Raw genomic sequence first — 20,074 nt, forward strand, 5'->3', positions numbered from 1 at the left:
CTGAGGCTGGCTTCGAACCTGTGTGATCCTCCTGCCTTAGCCTCCCAAGCTCTGGGATTACAAGTGTGCGCCACCACACCTGGCAACCTTTTTCTTTTAAATGTTGGTGTGAAGAAGATGTTATTTCCTCCCTTTCCTGTTAATTTAGTTTTCAGTGCATGAAACTCTAATAGCCTTCTTATACAGTCACAGATTAAATTATTTCACAATTCAGCTTATATGTTTCATGGTTTCAGAGATTGTTCTAAATTTTAGTGTCCCAAGAACAGATAATTTGTGAGCTTCGAGTGTGGAAGGGTATTATAAAGAACTTCTTATAGCTGTGCATGGTGGTGCACTCTTTTAATCCCAACATTTGGGAGTTGAGACAGGAGTATTACAGTTCTCGGACAGCCTCAGCTACTTAGTAAGGCCCTTTGCAACTCAGTGAGACCCAGTTTCAAAATAAAGAATATAAAAATTAGGGCTGGGCGTGTTGCTCAGAGGTTGAATGCCCCTGGTTTCCATCCCCAGTACCACACACACGCACACACAGGAAAAGAAGCTGCTTTTCACATGAAGAACTCCTTTTAGGATACTCCTGAGTGGGCAGCAGCAGAGAGTCCTTCATTCAGCTGGGATCACTGGGTTCATACAGAATGGGGAAAACAAGGAATAATATGTCTGTATGTGTACAGACTGCCAAGGTACTGTGTTCACAGCACTGTGCTGTCTTCAGGAGTGTGTGATGATTTATTAGACACAGTCACAGCTCTCACAGGACTTATTCTAGTGGGTAAGAGTGACTTCTACCCTCCTAACAAAGGGGAAAGTCTACAGAGGAGAGGAAAGGAAGAGTGCTGGATACAGAAATGCAGCCCGGGATTGCAAATTGGAACATTTGGAAGTTTTGACATTGAGGAATTTATTCTGACACCACTCATGTGAAATGGATTTAATTTTTAATGAAATAGTCTGACAATTGTTCTTATTTATATTTAAATTTGTTAAATTTGCTTCAGCCTGTAGTGAGCCAGAGGACAGGCCAATATTGAAAACTTATGGCTTTAGGATTTTTCTGAAACCAAGTCTGCCTCTAGGCATACCTGTGGCTTTATAGATTGCTTACTTAGTAGGGAACTTTAATAAAGTCAGTAATATCTCAAAAACAGATCACTTGTGTGCTTTTCTCTCTGGTGTCTTCTGCCTCAGCGATTACTTTTTATCTCAGGGAGCAGAATTCTTTTACCTCCCAGAGTTTTCACAGAGGCCCTTTGTTTATTGGCATCTGCACTCTAAGAGGATTCTCAGTTAGGTGGAAAGTCGAGTGCCTTGCATTGGTCTTTTAGGAGACTGACATGTAGGTAAAAACACAATCATTTCATCAGAACAAAGCTCCTGTACTCTTCCAGGGACCCAGTGCCATCCCATCTGGATTTCAAGCTGACAAATGCAAGCCTGCCACACCAAGGGAGGGTATGCACGAGGCCAAGTTAGGTGTTTCTGAAGGTGTCTTTCTTGTTTCCATGCTGTTCTCTTGGTTAAGTAATTACTTAGTTGTTGCAAGCTTGGATTATCTTTCAGAGTTCTGATAAATTTAGTTTCAACAGTTTTAACCCAATCTTAATTTTAGGGAGGGATGGTCCCTAAAGGTCATTCATTGCCATTTCATTCACTTCATCCCACTTTAGTCCTTAAAATTTTTTCCCAAAATGTTAGAAGGCCAGGCAGAAGCAGATATGAGAAAATGTGCTCCTACTAATCTGAATTTTTTTTTAACTGCAAATACAAGGATGGACATATTATGATCCTCAGATCTAAGTTTGGTGACAGTGTCTGGCATTTGATCCAGAGTGTCGTGTGTCAGGTGATAGTAGCTGTGGTACTTCCTGATGAGGTGCCTAAAATGAAATCATGCTATTGTGTTTGTTAAATAGTTATAGAGTCTGAAGCTGCACCCCACAGAACTCATGTTACCTAATAAATACAAAATTCACTCTTAGTTCAAAATCATTGTGGGTTTTGTGGATTATATTAATGGATTCTGAAAAAAAGACACAACGTAAAATTCTTGAGGTTGGTTACTATTATTTGTTTTATTGGATCATTTTTGTTTTATTTTTTATCCTGTTCTGGTTCTTTTTTGCTAGGCATTTTACCCTCAGTGCTTTTCATAAAATAATGTCAGGGCAGAAAATGTAAAGATAAAAATGAAGTTTAACTGCAGGTCTCATAGCATGATCAACCTTCCAGCTCAATATAAAGACAAAAGTAAATGCTTCAGTAAAATCACAATTTGGGAAAATTTGAAATCGCCTACTAAACATATATCCAGAAAGGAGAAATCAGGGAAGGAAGACTGTGTTTATGGTTTTTCACATCAAGGCACATGATGAGGGATAAGCTTGTTGTTGTCTTCTCTTGATATCATTTATTTCTTCAAGATATAGATCATTCTGCCTTTTTATTTTCTGGAGGTAATTATCTTCTTCATTCTGAAGAGGGAAAGTAGAGACTAAAACTTAAACAGAGGAATAGGTCATTAAATTTATTCAATAATGGTCAAATAAACTCCTTTTTCATTTCTTGTCTTTATTTTTTGAGGTACTAGGGATGCAACCGAGGGGCATTTTACCTCCAAGCTACACACCAACCCTATTTTTCATTCTTTATTTTGAAACAAGGTCTCACTAAGTTTACAGAGGCCTCTTATATTAGCTGAGGCTGGTAGCAAGTCTGTCATCCTCCTGTCTCAGCCTCCCAAGAACTAGAATTATAAGGATGTAATACCACACCTGGCACCTTTCTCATTTCTTAAATATGATTACTTTTAGCTTTTCTGGACTTTCTTCTTCAGCTTCATAAGTATCTTGTCTATATTCTCCATAATATTATTACCTCATTATTCTATTGTGTTATTCTATCTTGGACCTTTTACCCTATATTAAGCAAATAACTGTTAGAAAACTATCATTTGGGAAGTATTGTTTCAACTCTTAACAATATAATGTGGGTATTATATGGTTTTAAGTAGGATAGCCAAAATCCATCAGGTTGTTTTTTCTACACGATTTCCACAGTCACAGAGTTGTCTGATTGGGAAAGTATTATTCTTTGGGGGGACTTATGAATTGAGCCCAGGTCTCAGCTACTGAGCTATATTCTAGCCCTTAAAGAAGTATATTTTGAGACAGTGTCTTGCTAAGATGCCAGAGCTGTCCTCTATTTTGTGATGCTCCTGCTTTTCAGTTTCCTGAGTAGCTTGAACTATAGGCAAATGTTGCTGTCCTTAACTTTGCTTGGAGAGTTCTGTGTAGTCCTGTAAAATTTTGTTGTAAGAACTAAAAGAAAAATTGAGTTCTGGAAATGCAGTCACCCATAGCGCCTTTGTGGATCAATGCCCAGACTCAGAACAGATTGAAATAGAGCCAGTGGACAAGAAAGTGACTGCAGACTTGGCCTTTAGGCAATGCTAAGTTAAGTGTAGTTAGGAAATCATCCCATGTATCAGGGCGTTTACTGAGATAAAGCTGTACAGAATATGGCAAAAATAACACTCTGGAGGCCACAGGCCAGGAGAGGCACGCCATCTATATTTTTCCTGAGTTATGTCCCCGAATAATGTATCTCTTATGAAATTAAGACTTCTTCATTTGAAAAAATTATAATAAGATATTCTTGAACCATTAGATAAAGATTCAACATTAAATTCCATAATATATTTTTGTGGGGATTTGCAATAACTTGATACTGTATATTGAGTGATATAATAATCGCAGGAATATGGAGCATCGTGTGTTTGCAGAAAGCCTTTGATAATCACAGATGGGCAGTGAGAGCAACATAAACAAAATAAAAATTGTAGTAGTGTTTCCACCTACCAGGTTCCTTTATCTGGCCCAAGCTCACTAATCTGTAACCAATGTCTTTTATCCCTGGTCATTGAATGGGAAAATTGAGATGACAGTGAAATACCTTAAGTTTAATGTTCATAATCCTTGCGTGCTCTTCCATCACCTGGGCCCTATCCTTTTCCAACTTCTCCGTCAATGTTCTCACAGTCTCCTGATAATTCTTTTCTCTAAGTTCCATCATCTTCTGATTATCCTTTAGAATTTTCTCCATTTTTTCAGTTTGCCATGAAGATTCAGCATTGGCATATTTCACTGCAGAGATAAAAATTTTAAAAAACTCATGTAGAATTATTAAATTGCTTCCTTTTCCCTCAAACATTTATGTTAGGGCTTGGAGCAATATATCTTATGACCTGGCCATAAGCCTCTGGCATATTTTTTAATGCTCAGACATGCTTTCAGGAGTGAAGACACATCTTTGCTGTTCTGACTATAGTTAAAAATCTAATAAGGCTCAGGGCTGAGAAGAGTTCAGTCATTATTCAATGGGCTTTTATCAACAGAGAGGTTTGAATGTTTGCTTTTGTATTCATTAAAAAGTCTCACAACTATCAGCACTTTTTTTAAAAAATCAGGGCCTAGGAGCCTCATCAGTGCCTAGAGACCATGCAGCGTTTACAGACTGATTTGAAGCTAATTGTTCTAGGCATTCTTGCACCCCTTTTTAATTTTAGCAGAAATAGACTTCATTGTTCATTCAGTAGTGATGCTCAATTGAGTCAAACACTTTGTTCAACTATCTAATATTTTCTATATTTCCAGCATGTGCTTTCCATACCAGAGGACAAGTAAATCCTAAAGTACTAGCATGGGAACAAGTATGTCTACAAGTACAAAAGAGGAAGAGAAATCCCATTCTAAGAATACCACATAAGAATTCCTTAATTTGGAATGCATATGAATCACACTATTTATAATCTCTCTAGAGTAGTTGTATATGAATTGGTTTGTAGCATCTAGTTAAAGGTCATTAAAATCACTAGTATTATATGTAATCATAAAAGGAATTGATTTAGTTGGTAACTCATTTGCTTCTTTCTGCAACATCATGTGTTTTTGAAATTTTATGGGCTCATGTACATGTAGGCATATAACAGTCACATTCAAAGGAATGAAGCCCAAGTTCAATATCTGAAGCTTGGATCACTGCAATTGTGCCTTGGTAACAAGTTATGGGATAGAAAAGTTTTATCTAGCATAACATATTATAATACATGATTGCTGTATTTCTATATTTTGCATCTTCATATCCTGGATCTCATTCTGATATTTTCTTTGTTCTTCTGTCATTTTCTCCTTGAAATGGAGTTTTTGTTCCTAAAGAGGGAAAAAGGATAATTAAAGTGGCATGCATAAAATAAATGCACAGAAATTGCTTTATAATTACCAAGTACTTTTCCCTTTTATCTCTTAAATTTACCCTTTAGTGGATTTTGAAACTCTGTTGAACTTCCTCCTCCCTCACCTTCCATCATGCCACTTCCTGTTTAGGCTCTATGCTTCCTATTAATTGTTCTAGCTGAATTTCCAGAACAATTAACTTAGCTGGAACAATTAATACAATCAGTATTCTCTGTCTTCAGAAGAGTTTTATTGAAATATATCATCTCTGAGACATTATTGCCTTGGAATTCTTCCTTGGTATCCATAAACCAACACAGAACATAATATGTGTGCAGTTGTTGTACTTTTCCCTTCAGCCATCAACTCATATGATTTGGATTTTCATCTCAGAATCATAGCCAATGAGAATGTTTTAACATGATGCTGAGAAACAGGGAAATTGCATGACCATGAAATTCAGTGTGAGCCCCCATAGTTTTATTGCCAAAAGTAAGAGAAAACTTAAAAAATTAGATCATCAGTTGTCCAGAGTGTATTTCTAGGCTTACATCAAGAACCTCGATAAATTTCGAGTAGTACCCTGACCACATGAAGGTAGGTAGAGGATCTTATGATCGTCTGGGTGCTCACAGAGATGATATCATTGTGGGCACCTGGGGGGAAAAAATCAACATGGACTCCACTATGAAAGATAGTCTAGATAAGATCATCAGTTGTCCAGAGTGTATTTCTAGGCTCACATCAAGAACCTCTATATATTTGGGGTAGGGCCCTGAACACATGTGGTACTAGCAGTCTCAATGTTTAACCTGTGTATATTTGATTTTTTTTTGCGGGGTGGTATGAGGGATGGAAACCAGGTGCCTTCTACCTCTGAGCTATACTCTGAGATCTATTTTCTATTTTATCTGGAAACAGGGTCTCATTAAGTTGCTGAGAGCCTCACTAAGTAGCTGAGGCTGGTTCAAACCTGTGTGATCCTCCTGTCTCAGCCTCCCAAGCACGGGGATTACAAATGTGCACCACCACGGCTGGCTTTAACCTGTGTATATTTGAGTGAGTAGTGAGTTAAGAGGATCTTATGATCGTCTGGTGCTCACAGAGATGATATCATTGCAGGCACGTGGGGGGAAAAATCATCATGGACTCCACTACAAAAGATAGTCTAGAGATTTTTCCATGATATATGGCACAAAATAGCTTCTTATCTCTTCTGAAATATTGACATTGGAGTAGTTTCTGTGCCATTAAAAGAGAATATAGCAATCTAGAGCATGTAAGCACTTGGTACATGCTGGGTAATTAATGGCTACTATATATTGAGTGATATCATAATTTGGATTCCATGGAGTATGATTTGTTTGTAAAAGGCCTTTAGCAAAGCAATGACTGAGTATGTGTGATAGAATCATGAAAAAAATGTAATGAAGTTCTGCACAAAATGTTTACCTGAACCAAGTATACGAACTGTATCAAGTGTTTTTTTTTTTTTTAATTTATGGTCATGGATTTAGAGTACTGATGATAACAAATACCTGAAGCTTGAAATTCAGAATCTTTTCTTGATCTGCTACTAACTGAACTCTGTCCTGATTCATCTTCTCAATCATTTGTTTCATTTCCTCCTGATGATTCTTTTCCTTCTGTTCAATCATTTTCTTAGAGTTTTCGACTTCAATCAACATTTTTGCTATAGTCTGTGCAGATTCAGCTTTCATATGATCCACTGAAGAGGCAAAGGAAGAAATATATAGGATTACTCTGCAGGTTACCATGTAAACCTTTGTCTTCCTCCAACACTTTTTTTTTACATTTCTACTGAATAGATGTAATTCCCTGAGACATATATTTTCTTTTCAGGGATCATTTTGCCATAGATATATTCTATTATAGTCAGACAAACATGCTTTATGGAGTGAAAATATCTTTTAATATTTTTTAGTAAAGTTTCAAGGTTAGTTAGGACTGAAGATAAGTAGGAGTTAACCCCAAAGCTTGTATAGGGGGGGATGGATAAGCCTCCTCTTAAATACATCCTTCAACAGAGGTCAACTGTTTCTGCAATCAGTGTCCAAATGTCCAATCTTTCCAAAAGTCAATGCAGCCTACACCTAGTCGCTAATGGTACATTCTCTGAACACCTGAAATTAGACCCATTTCCATGACATTAGTGGCTACTGAAGACTTCCCTTAAATGCAGCAGCATTTGATTATTTATTTACCTTTGATATTGGGGATTGAACTCAGGGTCATTTTATTATCAAATTACATGAGTAGCCTTTTCAAAAATCTTTATTTTGAAACAAGATCTACATAAGTTGTTAAGGCTTGTATTAAACTTGAAATCATGCTGTCTCAGCCTCCCAAGTACCAGAATTACAGGTGTGAGCCACCATGTCCAGCTGTACATATTCTATTAACCACTGGCAGGAGTGATATTCATGGTGCCCAAAGACTCTATTATCTCCCAGAAACCATCCTAGAGCACACACACGCCTTTAAGAGGGTGGGTTTCCAGAGTCTGCAAGTATGACATAGATGAAGAGGAAAAAGTCTACCTGAATAGGAGCTGTTTGATGGTTTTTCCATTGTAAAATGTATCTCAGCTACACAATTTACAATACATGTAGTGGAAAACATGGGTAATTTCACATATGGGATCCAGTAAATGTTATATTAATCACTTCAAATGCAGGTAAGCATGAATGAATACTTGTGGTTGGTAACAGATTGAAATCACAAATTAAATTTCAGCTTTGGGGTACCTCTGTGTTTCAACAGAAGTACAAGTTTCATGATTTCAAGTGGAGAGTAGTAGCAATTGTCTGACTCTGATATTCTAAAGTTATCCTTGAACTTGTATTCTCACTAACATGAGGGAGTAGGAGAAGAGGCCCCCTTTCTAGGAGTCCTTATGCTGTAGCTATTAAGGGAGAAATAATACTTGTTTCTTGGTGTCTTTTCTCCACATTCTGAATCTCTTCCTGAAGTTTTCTGTTCTCTTCTATGAATCCATCCTTAAGCAATTTTTCCTGTTCCTAAGAAGGAAAGAGAATACTGAATCTGGTACAGAATAAATGAAATATTAACTTTGTTGCATAATTTCAACATTGCTTCTTTTAAACTTCCAAATATTCCTCAAGAGCTTTGAAATTTGTTCTGTTCTCCTCCTTTCCATCATCCCTCCTTTCTCTTATCTTCTGTCCTTGTTAAAAAAAAATTTTAGGGTAAGAATAACTTTTTGGTATAATCCCTGAAATTGCTCTGTCCTAGAATTCCACCTTGGGATTCAGAGTCCATATGGAATTTAGTCACTACATTTGTCACATATTTTTGCTTCAGCTGTCACTTTATAATGTGCATTTTCCCTGTACAGTTGTCCCTTTTATCTGTGGGCTGTACATATGTGGACTCAACAAAATCTTATTAATAATAAACATTTTTAAAAGAAATGTCTTTACTAAGCATATTCAGACTTTTTCTTGTCATTATTTCCTAAGCAATAGAGTATAACAATTTTTACATCATATTTATATTGTATTAGGTGTTATAAGTAACCTATAGATGATTTTAAATATACAGGATAATGTGTCTAGGTTATATACAAATATTTTGCTGTCATATGTGAAAAACTTGAACATGAACAGATCTGCCTACCCATGGCATTCTTGGAACTAATTTCCCACAGATATTGAGGGACAACTGTAAATATTTAGTAAGAATCGTTGAAATTTAATGGACATTAGCTAATGTGAATCTTGAAATCAGGGGAGATATATGATAAGAAAAATTATATAAGCCTCCTACATTTTAGAGGGTGTAATAATTAGGAGATTGGGAAGGTCTGTGGCCCATCAGACATTTCTGGGCTGACATCTGCCTGAACATCTGCCTGGAGCAGGGCTGGAGAACAGGAAGGTACTGGAAGTCTGCACGTTTAACCAATGTGCTGAGTGATTATATGTCATCCAACTTTCAAACGAGCCTCAAGAGATAAAGTCTCATATGATGTGACAAAATCACTATTTTTTTAGGCTAGGCATGTCCATAAGATATAAGCTTCTATAAAATTGACTTAAAACTTCTCACATAATGTCCTCATTCTCATTTAACATGAGAATATAATGGTTCCTCTCCTGTGAAACAAATTTCCAATCAGAGATTGCCTACAAAGTACTTATGCAAAGTCTGTCAGTTTATTGTTTCATGGTGATTTAACAAAATGAATATCATAGAGTTTATTCTACTATCCACTGTGAAAGAGAGAGAGAAGTAGAAAGAGAGAGAGAATGTAAAAAGGTATTAAACCCTCTGAACTAATATAACTAACATAATAAAAAACCTCCAGCTTTTAAAAATTCTTTTTTTTTAAACAGAATTTCACTGCTTTGTTGTGAGTCTTGCTAAATTGCTGTAGTTAGTCTAAAACCTGCAACTTTTCTGTCTCAGCCTTCAAAGCATTGGATTACAGGTGTTAGCCATCATGCCTAGATCACAACTAGTTTTTAATAACCAGAGCTGATCAAGGGCAGACACAACAGGAAATGAAACGTCTTCTACAGTGTGCAGGCTAGAAAGTTCCATATTCTTTATGTGATGCTTAAACTCTGCACTGTGGTTTTTAACTCAGGAGAGTGAACGATGAAACAAAGACACTGGAATACCTGAAGCTTAAGAGCTAGAGTCCTCTCTTGCTCTGCAATTAACTGGGCCCGATCCCTCTCCATCTTCTCAGTCAGCTGTCTCACATGTTCTTGATAGCTCTTTTCTTTCTGTTCCATCATCTGCTCATTCTTCTTCTGTGCTTCTTCAAGCAGTTTTGCAGAAGCCTCTGCAGATTCAGCTTTTTTACGTTCCACTGAGGAGAAAAAAGAGGAATTAAAAAAGGTATGTAGGCTTGTAGTGTGTTATGGAGTTATGTTAGTGTCTCCTGAAAATTCTCATTTTGACCCTTAATTTTTAAATTAATTAGATAAAAAGGTGGGGCCTTGGGGAGACAGATTTATATGAGTTCATGAGGGTGGAGCCTCCATAATGGAATTAATGCTCTGGCCATAACATAAAGAACCCAGAGCTTTCACATTCTCTCTCTTTTTATTTCTATCCCATATGAGGGGGCAGAGAGAAAGCAGCCATCATTAAACCAAGAAAAAGACCATGCTGGCGCTCTGATCTTGGACTTTTAGTTTCCAAAACTGTAAGAAATTGTTTCTTTTGTTATAACAACTAACCATGTCATTCTTTTACAATAGTCCAAACTGAAAAGGATGAATGTTATCTCCTTACTTTTACACTTGTTATTTTTGCTAGTTGATAATGGCTATCTCCTAGGTTCATTTTTCTTGTGAGGGTAACTGTAATGTCAGTGATTGTAAATGTTGCACCCAAAAGTGACCTTAGGAGCTATGATCATTTTTCTATTTTTGTTCTAGATTAATAATCATTGTTTTTAATCCAGATGCATATTTGAGATGGAGTCTCTTGGGTCCCTCCTTACCTTCAATCTCCTTTTCCTTTTCTGTTAGAGTCTGGTCTGTCTGAAGGATTGTATTAGACACAGCCTCCTTAGACTTCAGATATGTCTGTAGTATTTCTTCAGCCTAAGAGTCCAGAGAACAGAGCAGTATGAAAGGTTGTGAGCATCCATTCCTTTCTGTCTCCCCACTATCTTTTCCTCTAAGCAGGCTCCTCTTGGTCATGGTGTGCCTGATGATCAAGATTCCCTGTCACAGGAATGGCCTCATGCTCTAGGCTGGACAGAAAGAGTCCCCACTAAACAGTCCTTCATAGGAGACTGACACTGGGGAAAAGTGCTTTCTGCAAATGAGATCAAGGATAAGCGAGTTTAGAATTGCTGGAGCTCCTGTCGCTATATGTGAGCTTGCTAGAATAGACAATTGCTATTGCTCTCCACTTAAAAGCATGACACTTGTACTTTTGCTGAAACTCAGACTTGTCTAAGATGAACCTTAGGAGATGACAATCTGTTCTCTGCGAGGAGATAGCAGTCAGAGAGATAAGGATACAGGCAGCAACCCAGGGGAGGATGGGACTGGAGGAAAAGCAACAACAGAGGAGCAGGGACTTTGCTTGAACGTTTGTATCTAGCTCTACTTAAACCAGTCTGTGGCTGAACTAACAAATGAGCACTTAAACACAGACAGTGGTTTATGTGTTTTACAACATCAAATGTCCAGTTGTACTAGTTTGCTACCCTAATGATTATCTCAAATAAAAGTTTAATTTAAAAGTGAATTGAAGCCGGCCGGGCGTGGTGGCGCACGCTTGTAATCCCCGAGCTTGGGAGGTGGAGACAGGAGGATCGCGCAGGTTCGAAGCCAGCCGCGTGCTGGCTTAGGAGACCCTGTTTCCAAAATGAAAATGTAAAAATAGGTCTGGGAGTGTAGCCCCGAGGTAGAAGGGCTTCCAGGAACCCCAGTACCACCAAAAAAAAAAAAAAAAAGCGAATTGAATACACTGTGTTTGATGTACCTAGGAATATCAGGCTACTTATACCTTTTTATGCAATAAAAGACTGAATGCTACATAGACAAAAAGGCACATTTCTGCAGTGACATTGGGCCCATGGTCAAATTGGTGTTTCAAGGAGCACTCAGCTGCTTCCCAGAATCCCCAGATAAATCTTGCTTACCTGTACCCCCTTTCTAGGTTCTTCATAGTACTTTTCCTTCAGACTTTGCATCTCCTTCATAAAGAGGCAGTAACCTCCTGCCTTAGAATAAGTCCCCTGCTTCACTGCTTCTTCCAGAGGACTAAAGATATCCAGAAGTAACGCCTGGCAACGGTTTAATGATGTTTCCCGATTCCTTTTGCAAATGTCATCCCACCTTTTATCCAGCTGAGTCTTCAATGTAGAAATTAAAAACAAAAACAATACCCAAGAAAAAATGTTAGCCAGGCATCAGAGATTTGGGAAGTGCTTACGAAGCTCAATGTCCCTAAGAACCTAAGAGAAATCTACGAAGAACATTCTGTTCTCTGGATATGGAGGTAGTTGTCACCATTTTAAAAGCTGGTAAGTATTTCTTCCTTAAAATAAAAACAAATTCCATTTCCTAGCAATATTTTGTCATCCATAACACCAAACCATGAAAACATTAAAAAAATTACCGCTAATTCCTTTTGAAAAAGATGGTCAACATCTTTGAAGGAACTCCTGATGAAAATTTCTATGGCCTCCCTCTCACAGGTCCTGTGCAGGTCCAGCAGCTCCTGGAGGGTGTCCGTGGGCAGCTGCACTCTCTCTCCCATCTGCTGGTCATAGTGGGTAGTGGCCTTCTGTATTGCAGCCAAGTTCTCTATCTGGGCCAAGGCCAAGACTGCATTTTCCATGCAGGGTAGATTGCCACTGCTGATGGCATTGATGTAAGTTATCACCAGGCTCTCTAAACCTACAAAGAGGGAAAGATATTTATTATAAGTAGGGTGATGAAAAGTCTCCAATTCTCCATTCTGTATAATTCTGAGCTTTTCTATTAACAATCATTTACCTCATAAGTGGCATGGCATAAACATGAGTGGGAAGCCCACTATAATGCAGTGTCAGCTTTTTCTTAGACCTATAAAAAAGTACCTTTTCCTGAAAGAAAACCTGTGTATTACCTCTGTGCAACTATGGTAGTGCATCCCTATTCTAGATAAAGTGAACCAAGTCTATTGAATATTGAATTTACTTGATTCCTACATATTTTAGAATGTAACTTCTCTCACTTATGTTTATCATCCATTCTCTATATTATTCCCCTTGATGAATGTTCAATATTTGTTGAACAAATAATAGTATACAGTCAGAAGTAATCCTTACTTTGGTTCATTATAGCTCAGTGTTGTCCAATAGGATGTTCTGAGACTAGTCAATTTTTCTGCATCTCTGCTTTCCATTATGATGCCATGATGAGTAGCTTTTGAAAACTTAAAATAATGTTATATAATGTAAATTTTTAAATTTATTTGACTGTAATTAATTGTTATTTAAATATCCACACATATATTTATTAGCTACTGAACTGAACAGCAAATGTCAGACTTCTGTTGATAATATTAAAAATACAGTTTCTTAACCTTGGCCTTCACTATCTTTTCTATCCAAGAAATGTGAAAAATAAAAGCATTAGGTCTATGATGAAAGCACAAAAGATTTAATGTGAATAATGGTAGAACTTGTACTTCTCAAAGATGAAGTCAATTGAATGTTTTATTCTCTTTTCTTCTACAATGAGCAGAACTTGAAATGAGACTCACGAGGTCCGTTGACCTTGATGCCTCCGGGAAGTGTTTTAGTTTCTGAATAGTTGAAGATGTATAAACAGAATTCTTGCACTTGTTGCAAAAAATCAGGATCCAGCTCATCCTCATGCAGGGTGTCGAGCCGGACAAGCTTCTTCCACTCAGTGGGTGGGTAGAGGACAAAGCATTTCTTCTTTGGAAAGAACTTCCGAATACAGAGTCGTGGCTGGTTATATTTTTCCTGTTCTTCAGCGGTGCCTGGAGAAATTAAAACAAACAAATAGCAAAAAAAAAAAAAAGGGAAGAAATGGTCATATCTGATAGGGTGTTAACATGTTAATGAGAAAATTCTTGAAATAAATATCCCTTCTACTTCATATCCTTTGATGACTTGCAGCTTTACAAAACCTAAGAAGGAGGATGAAAGCAACCTACTGGTGTACAGAAAAAAGAAAAGCAAATAACCTGTGCCCGGAACAAGAACATAATGCAATTAAAACAGACTATTAAGACAGATATCAGATACTGAGCAAGACTTCCTTGTTAGGAATAGCCTGCTGTGTACAAATAGGAAACTATGTATGTAAACTCTCACATAGGGATAATTTTTGATAGTTTATCTATTCTATTTTCTATTCTATTTCCAATCATTGAGCCCTTTACCTTGTTTTAGCTTCAAGGAATTCTCCAGGTACTCATCTGCTGTGAGTGGATGCCCATCTATTTCCAGCTTCAGGGTGACATCTCTGAGCGTCCACACAAAGTCTGGGAAGAAGCTCACAAAGTCAGCTGAATCCTCAACCTCATTCTCCTCGGGTGAGGAATGGGCTCTGATTCGCTTGGTCAGCTCGGTCACATATCTGAGGAGTTAAGGAAAGGCGGCAAATGGACAGGATTCATCATCTTATATTAGTTCCATATTTTTCCACACTTCATATTTTCTTGTTCTTAGACTACATGTCAAGTCTCTAGTAGGCACATGAACCTTTCTTTCATACTCAAGTTATTTTTATGTTTTTTCTTTTTGTGCTGGATTTACCAGGATTTTGAGTCAGGCAGCTCTCTTAGTAGTTCAGTCTTCTTACTGCCTTTGGTCGTGCTCTGGATCACAAAAAGGATACTGTAGTTGGTCCATGGCCTGCTGGTTGATGGTTCCCATGCTATTGTACACAAAGGTGCTGCTCAGAAGTATTGCCAGCGCAAAGATCCAGCAGTCATTCTGGTTGTCTCCCTGGAAATCAGAAAATATTTACCTTTGTATCATATTTTAATTTTATGTTGCTTTCCAGTTTAGCAGTGGTAAAATTATGCACACATAATTTAAGTTTTTCTAGGTTAATGACAGACATATATGGTTATTAAGACCTATAAAGGAAATCATTTTGTTTGGATTTATTATATGGACTTTGAAAACACATTTGATGCCGAGCCTGGTGGCGCACTCTTGTAATCCCCGCGCTTGGGAGATGGAGACAGGAGGATCCTGCAGGTTCGAAGCCAGCTGCGTTGGCTTAAGAGACCCTGTTTCCAAATAAAAGTATAAAAATAGGTCGGGAGTGTAGCCCAGAGATAGGAGGGTTTCCAGGAAGCCCAATACCACCAAAAAAAAAAAAAAAAAAGAAAGAAAACACATTTGCTTAATATTTTTGGTTTGTACTGATTCTCCCAGGAATCTCTTATGATCATTGGTACATAACTGCAAAACAAACCATCCAATTTCTTAAGCATTCTCTGGCCTTAATAACAAATATAAATATTTCTCTATTTTTGTGGCAAAATAAGTATATAAGATTTTAATACTTAGTGCTATGTTACTGAGAAAATATTTAATAATATACTATATATGCATAATTAAATATGTAATGCAATAGTATTATACAAATATAGAACTCGTACATTATTTTTCAGATGAGTAAACTATGGCTCAAAATTCGAATAATTTTTGACGGCCACTGAGTTTGTGATAGTGTTTACTATTAAACATAAAGGCTTGCAATTTCAAAACCATTTCCTTAAATAAATTTTCTGCAGAACAGGACCCATGATATTCAGTTTGTTTGTTCTACCTTTACGTATGTGCTGTTACATGTTGGCTTATGAATTGTTGCTAATAGTTTTATAAGACTATCTTTTGACCACTTTACTCTTCTTCTAGGATTCTGACTTATGAATATTTTCCTCACTGCTGGTTGTTCAACTTATTACCACAACATGTAAGCTAAGAAGAAATACTTTATATAATCTGTGAGATCTTAAAAAACAAACTAAGTGGTATGGAGAATGTTAAGGGATGAGGGGCTTTATCCAAATTAGAATCCTCTTTGTTCACCTTCTCTATGTCTCCCAGACCCTCGGTATCAAGCAGAACTAGTGTGTGGCCTGGCTTCTTGGGATGAGGCACACACCACATCCAGATTCCTTTGGTGTGAGACTGCACAGTGGATCCCATAGAGAAGCCTGTAAAGCATAGAAGAGATATTACAGGTGGCACTTTTGCAGGTAGTTCTGAACATTGAGATAAAAGAATCCACAAGGTTCAAAGAGATGTCTAAAACTATATTCAGAATTCTTCTTAGTTATAATCAAGGAAATAATTTAGAATATATAAAAGAGGAAAAATTGAACATACTTTCAAGTTGAAAAATAATAATGTTGAAATAGAAACTACCTCAAAATAATGGCCATACATGAAAAACCCACAGCTAACATTACACTTAATGTAAATGATTGAAAGATTTACTTCTAAGATCAGGAACATGAAAAGGATGTCCATTGTGTCACTTTTGATCAATAGAGTAGAAGGGTTCCCCGAGGTAAAATGGTTTCCAGAAACCCCAGTACCACACACACACACACACACACACACACACACACACACACACACAATTTTTAAAATTTCTTCAATATCTATTAATTCAGTTATGGGGGAACTTTTACAAACTTTGGAAGGCATCTTGTTGGCTGGTTTGCTCGTTTCCTGAGGACCTATATTTTTACATCTGTTAAGATGGTTTTCTTTTCCTTCTTTATTTGGGGGCCCATTAGTGTGTAGTAATCTTTTCCTAATAATCCCTGGACTGGGGTATATCTTAGGTCCAACACATCTAGTCACCATAATAAAAGTATTGAGCTAAACCATCAGTACCATTTTCAATGGAGAGAGTAACAAAGATGAATAGTCATAATTTAAAGCAAGCAAACAATATGTCACTATATGCAACAAAGTTATTTGTAGTGGTATTTTTGTTATGGTAACAAAAGAAAAGAAGGAGTGAGAAAAATGTAGAATATACTGAAAATATTAAGAAATAAAAATAGTGTGCTACATTGAATTTTAGGAAGAGTGAATAGCTAAAAAAAATAAAGATTAAAAAAAAGAGAGGGGAGTGTAAGTTTTGCAGGATTATTATCCAGCCTTCTCATCTATGCAACCTGTAGATTAAGCTGAGTTACAGTCTCACCCTTCTTTTAGAGCTCAGTTCATGAGCTGGAAGAAATATGTGAGAAATGTCAAAATAGCCTCAAGATTCTTCTGGGTGTGGGGGAGGTGTTTGGGTCCCATGGTAGGCTGTTACAGAAACACCAGTTCCAGTCAACCTTGATCTATCCCAGCATCTTTGCCCTGCCAACAGTCACACTCTTTGAGTTCAGACTGCCTATATCAAATGAGTTAGTGTGTGAACAGAAGCGAGACTCTAACAGGGAAGCGAGACTCTAACAGGGAACTTCTTGGCTCAGGCTATTTTTCACTCTGCAGAATAGTGCACAGGTAGCTCTCGCTCCTGTAGCCAAGAACTTCCCTGTTAGAGTCTCACTTCTGTTCACACACTCACTCATGGCATGGGCCACGAGTTCACTTTACAGAGCCAGTGAAAAGTAAAACATAAGTGACTGATCTTGGGTCCTCAGAAAGATTATACCAAGAACAAGACAAAAAATATTAAAACAAGGGAGCAAAACATAAAAACAAAGGCACACTGCAAGAATTTTTATCTGCTCAAACAGATACAAGCATGGTGGTGCATGCTTGTAATCCCTGTCGTTGGGAGGTGGGGACAGGAGGATCGTGCATATTTGAAGCCAGCCTTGCTGGCTTAAGAGAACCTGTTTCCAAATAAAAATATAAAAAGAGGTCTGGGAGTATAGCCCAGAGGTAGAAGGGCTTCCAGGAACCCCAGTAGGACAAAAAAATAAAAATAAAAAAGAAAGGCTCTTTTATTTTGCTATACTATGGAATAAACCCAGGGGCATTCTTCCTCAGAGCTATAACCACAGCTCTATTTTCTTTTTTATTTGGAAACAGGGTCTCACTAAGGTTCTGCGGGCCTTGCTAAGTTGCTTGGGTGGGCCTTGAACCTGTGGTCTTTTTGTCTCAGCTTCCCATGTACTGGAATTACAGGTGTGTGTATCTTTGGTTTTCACCTGTTACCAGCTTTATACATTGCCTACCAGCATTTTCCTACAGTCTACATATCTAAATATAACAATTTAGTTTAGTCTTGGGGAAATACTACAGAAATATGAGTTCCTCTTATTTACCACTTTTTCAACTTAAATGTAAATTAAAATGATCTCAAAACTACATTTTTATTAGGAAAGAAAGAAAGAAAGAAAGAAAGAAAGAAAGAAAGAAAGAAAGAGAGAAAGAAAGAAAGAAAGAAAAAAAGGCTGGATACAGTGGCCCATATTTGTAATCGCAGTACTTGGGAGACTAAGACAGGAGGAAGCAGGTTTGAGAAACAAGGTCTCAGCAATTTAGTGAGACCCTATTTAAAAAAAAATAATATAAAGGCTGAATATATATAGCTTGGAGATATAAAGACCCTAGGTACAATCCCAGAAAAAAAAAAAACTGTATAGGAACTAAATGCAACTCGGTTGAACTTTCAAGCCAGCTCTCTGATAATGTCAAACAATCTGATTTGAATAACCATCACAAGAGTTAAAATTTAAAAAATTTTTGTGTATTAAAGCACATTTTTAACAGAAAAATTCAACAAAAAAAATTAAAAATGTGTTTGATATATGTTATGGGTTATATATAGAATATACCCTGAAGAGCCCATGTATTAATGCTCAGAGTTGATGTGATTGAATTATTAGGGTTCTAATCTCATCAGTGGATGAATCCATTGGAATGGATTATTGGGTGGTAACCTAGGGGTTGTGGCTGGCTGAGGTGGTCGCTGAGGGTTTGTCCTGAGGTACTGTGCATGCATCCTTGAATCCCCTTTACTATCTTTCTTGCTTCCAGCCTCTGTGATGAGAGAGTCGAGCCCTTGTACTCTTTCTGCTGCCTGAACCATGTCCTGATTTCTGCAGAAGTCACCTGGCTTAACATGGATGAATTTCTGAGATCCCCCATTAGAGTTAATTGTAAGTTAATTATTTCTATTATTGCCCTCCTCCTTTAAAAAAGGAACAATTTGTGTTTTAAAAAAGAATTCTAAGGCTTTGTGAGACCAGTTAATGAGCTGACTTTTTATCTCCTAGGGCGGAATGAAGACAAAATGCCCAGCCATGAGTGGAAGGTCATCTTTCAATATTCATCCTTATCTCTGAATAACTCTTCCCAGTTCCCATACTGGGTATTGACAACATGGATGGACACAGGGGAGCATAGAGCTTTGCTGGTGGCACTCACCCTTTTCCTTCCCAGACAGCTTGTTCATCAGGTAGGATTTGCCCGTGCGGTAGAGGCCCACCATTGACACAACCACCACTGGCTGTGTGATGGACGACAGGATCTTCAGAGCTTTCTGGTTGACCATCAGTTGCCCTTTAATATTCTCAATCAGGCACACTGGGCCTGGCATGTGGATCTCTGAAGCCATATTCCTGATGTTCCCTGGTCTGCAAAGAAAGAAACAGAATAAATTAAAATTTCTAGTCTTTTGCACCAAGAGGGTACAGACTTAAGACTCATCAGAAGTACTGAAGTTTTGTATGTGTCATTAGGGGAATCAGATTATATCTGTATCATTTTACAAAGTAATGAAATACCATAATTGTAGTTGATTTAAAAGATGTTATTATTGTAAAAAGTTACCAACTTTCTACTACCCTCACAATTCTAATATTCCACTTAATTCATCAAAGGATAATTTCTTTTTAGATACTTATTTAAAAATTCACATGAGGTATCAAATGAAAAATAGAACTTAGAAAATTGTTTTTAAAAGTTCTATTAAAATTTAAAAAAATAAAACAAAACTTCTTACATATTTTTCAATATTTAAAAATTATATATAAACATATTTATGTGCTAGTGTGAGGTTCTAATACATAAATTAAAAAAGAAATGTGAAATCTGAGAGTGATAGTATATGGTTGTAATCCCAGGACATGGGAGGCAGAGACCAGAGGATTACAGGTTTAGGCCAGCCTTAACACCTTAGTGAGGTCCTCAGCAACTTAGTGAGACCATGTTTCAAAATAAAAAAAGAGTGCTAAGCATGTAGCTTAGAGGTAGAATACCCGTGGGTTCATTTCTCAGTACTAGTAAATAGAAATAAGTAAATAAATATGAGTAAAGAAGACAATGAATTCTCCAAAACTTGATATCTGTCTAGTCACTGATTCTAAAGATA

General features: G+C 37.2%; 1 protein-coding gene across 1 annotated transcript; it reads right to left on the minus strand.

Moving 5' to 3' along the window:
- Positions 1-1,290: 1,290 nt before the first annotated feature.
- Positions 1,291-19,318, minus strand: LOC308260140 (guanylate-binding protein 1-like; the record flags this gene model as incomplete). The annotated part of the gene is made up of 14 exons (XM_080691461.1): positions 1,291-1,437; positions 3,955-4,145; positions 5,108-5,210; positions 6,773-6,963; positions 8,182-8,275; positions 9,902-10,095; positions 10,735-10,837; positions 11,890-12,102; positions 12,369-12,649; positions 13,500-13,742; positions 14,148-14,344; positions 14,606-14,715; positions 15,814-15,941; positions 19,129-19,318. The coding sequence occupies 14 exons, from the start codon at positions 19,316-19,318 to the stop codon at positions 1,291-1,293; spliced, it is 2,385 nt and encodes a 794-aa protein (XP_080547587.1).
- Positions 19,319-20,074: the final 756 nt, after the last annotated feature.

Source organism: Muscardinus avellanarius (assembly GCF_963383645.1).
Source record: "Muscardinus avellanarius genome assembly, chromosome: 3".
NCBI lineage: Eukaryota > Metazoa > Chordata > Mammalia > Rodentia > Gliridae > Muscardinus > Muscardinus avellanarius.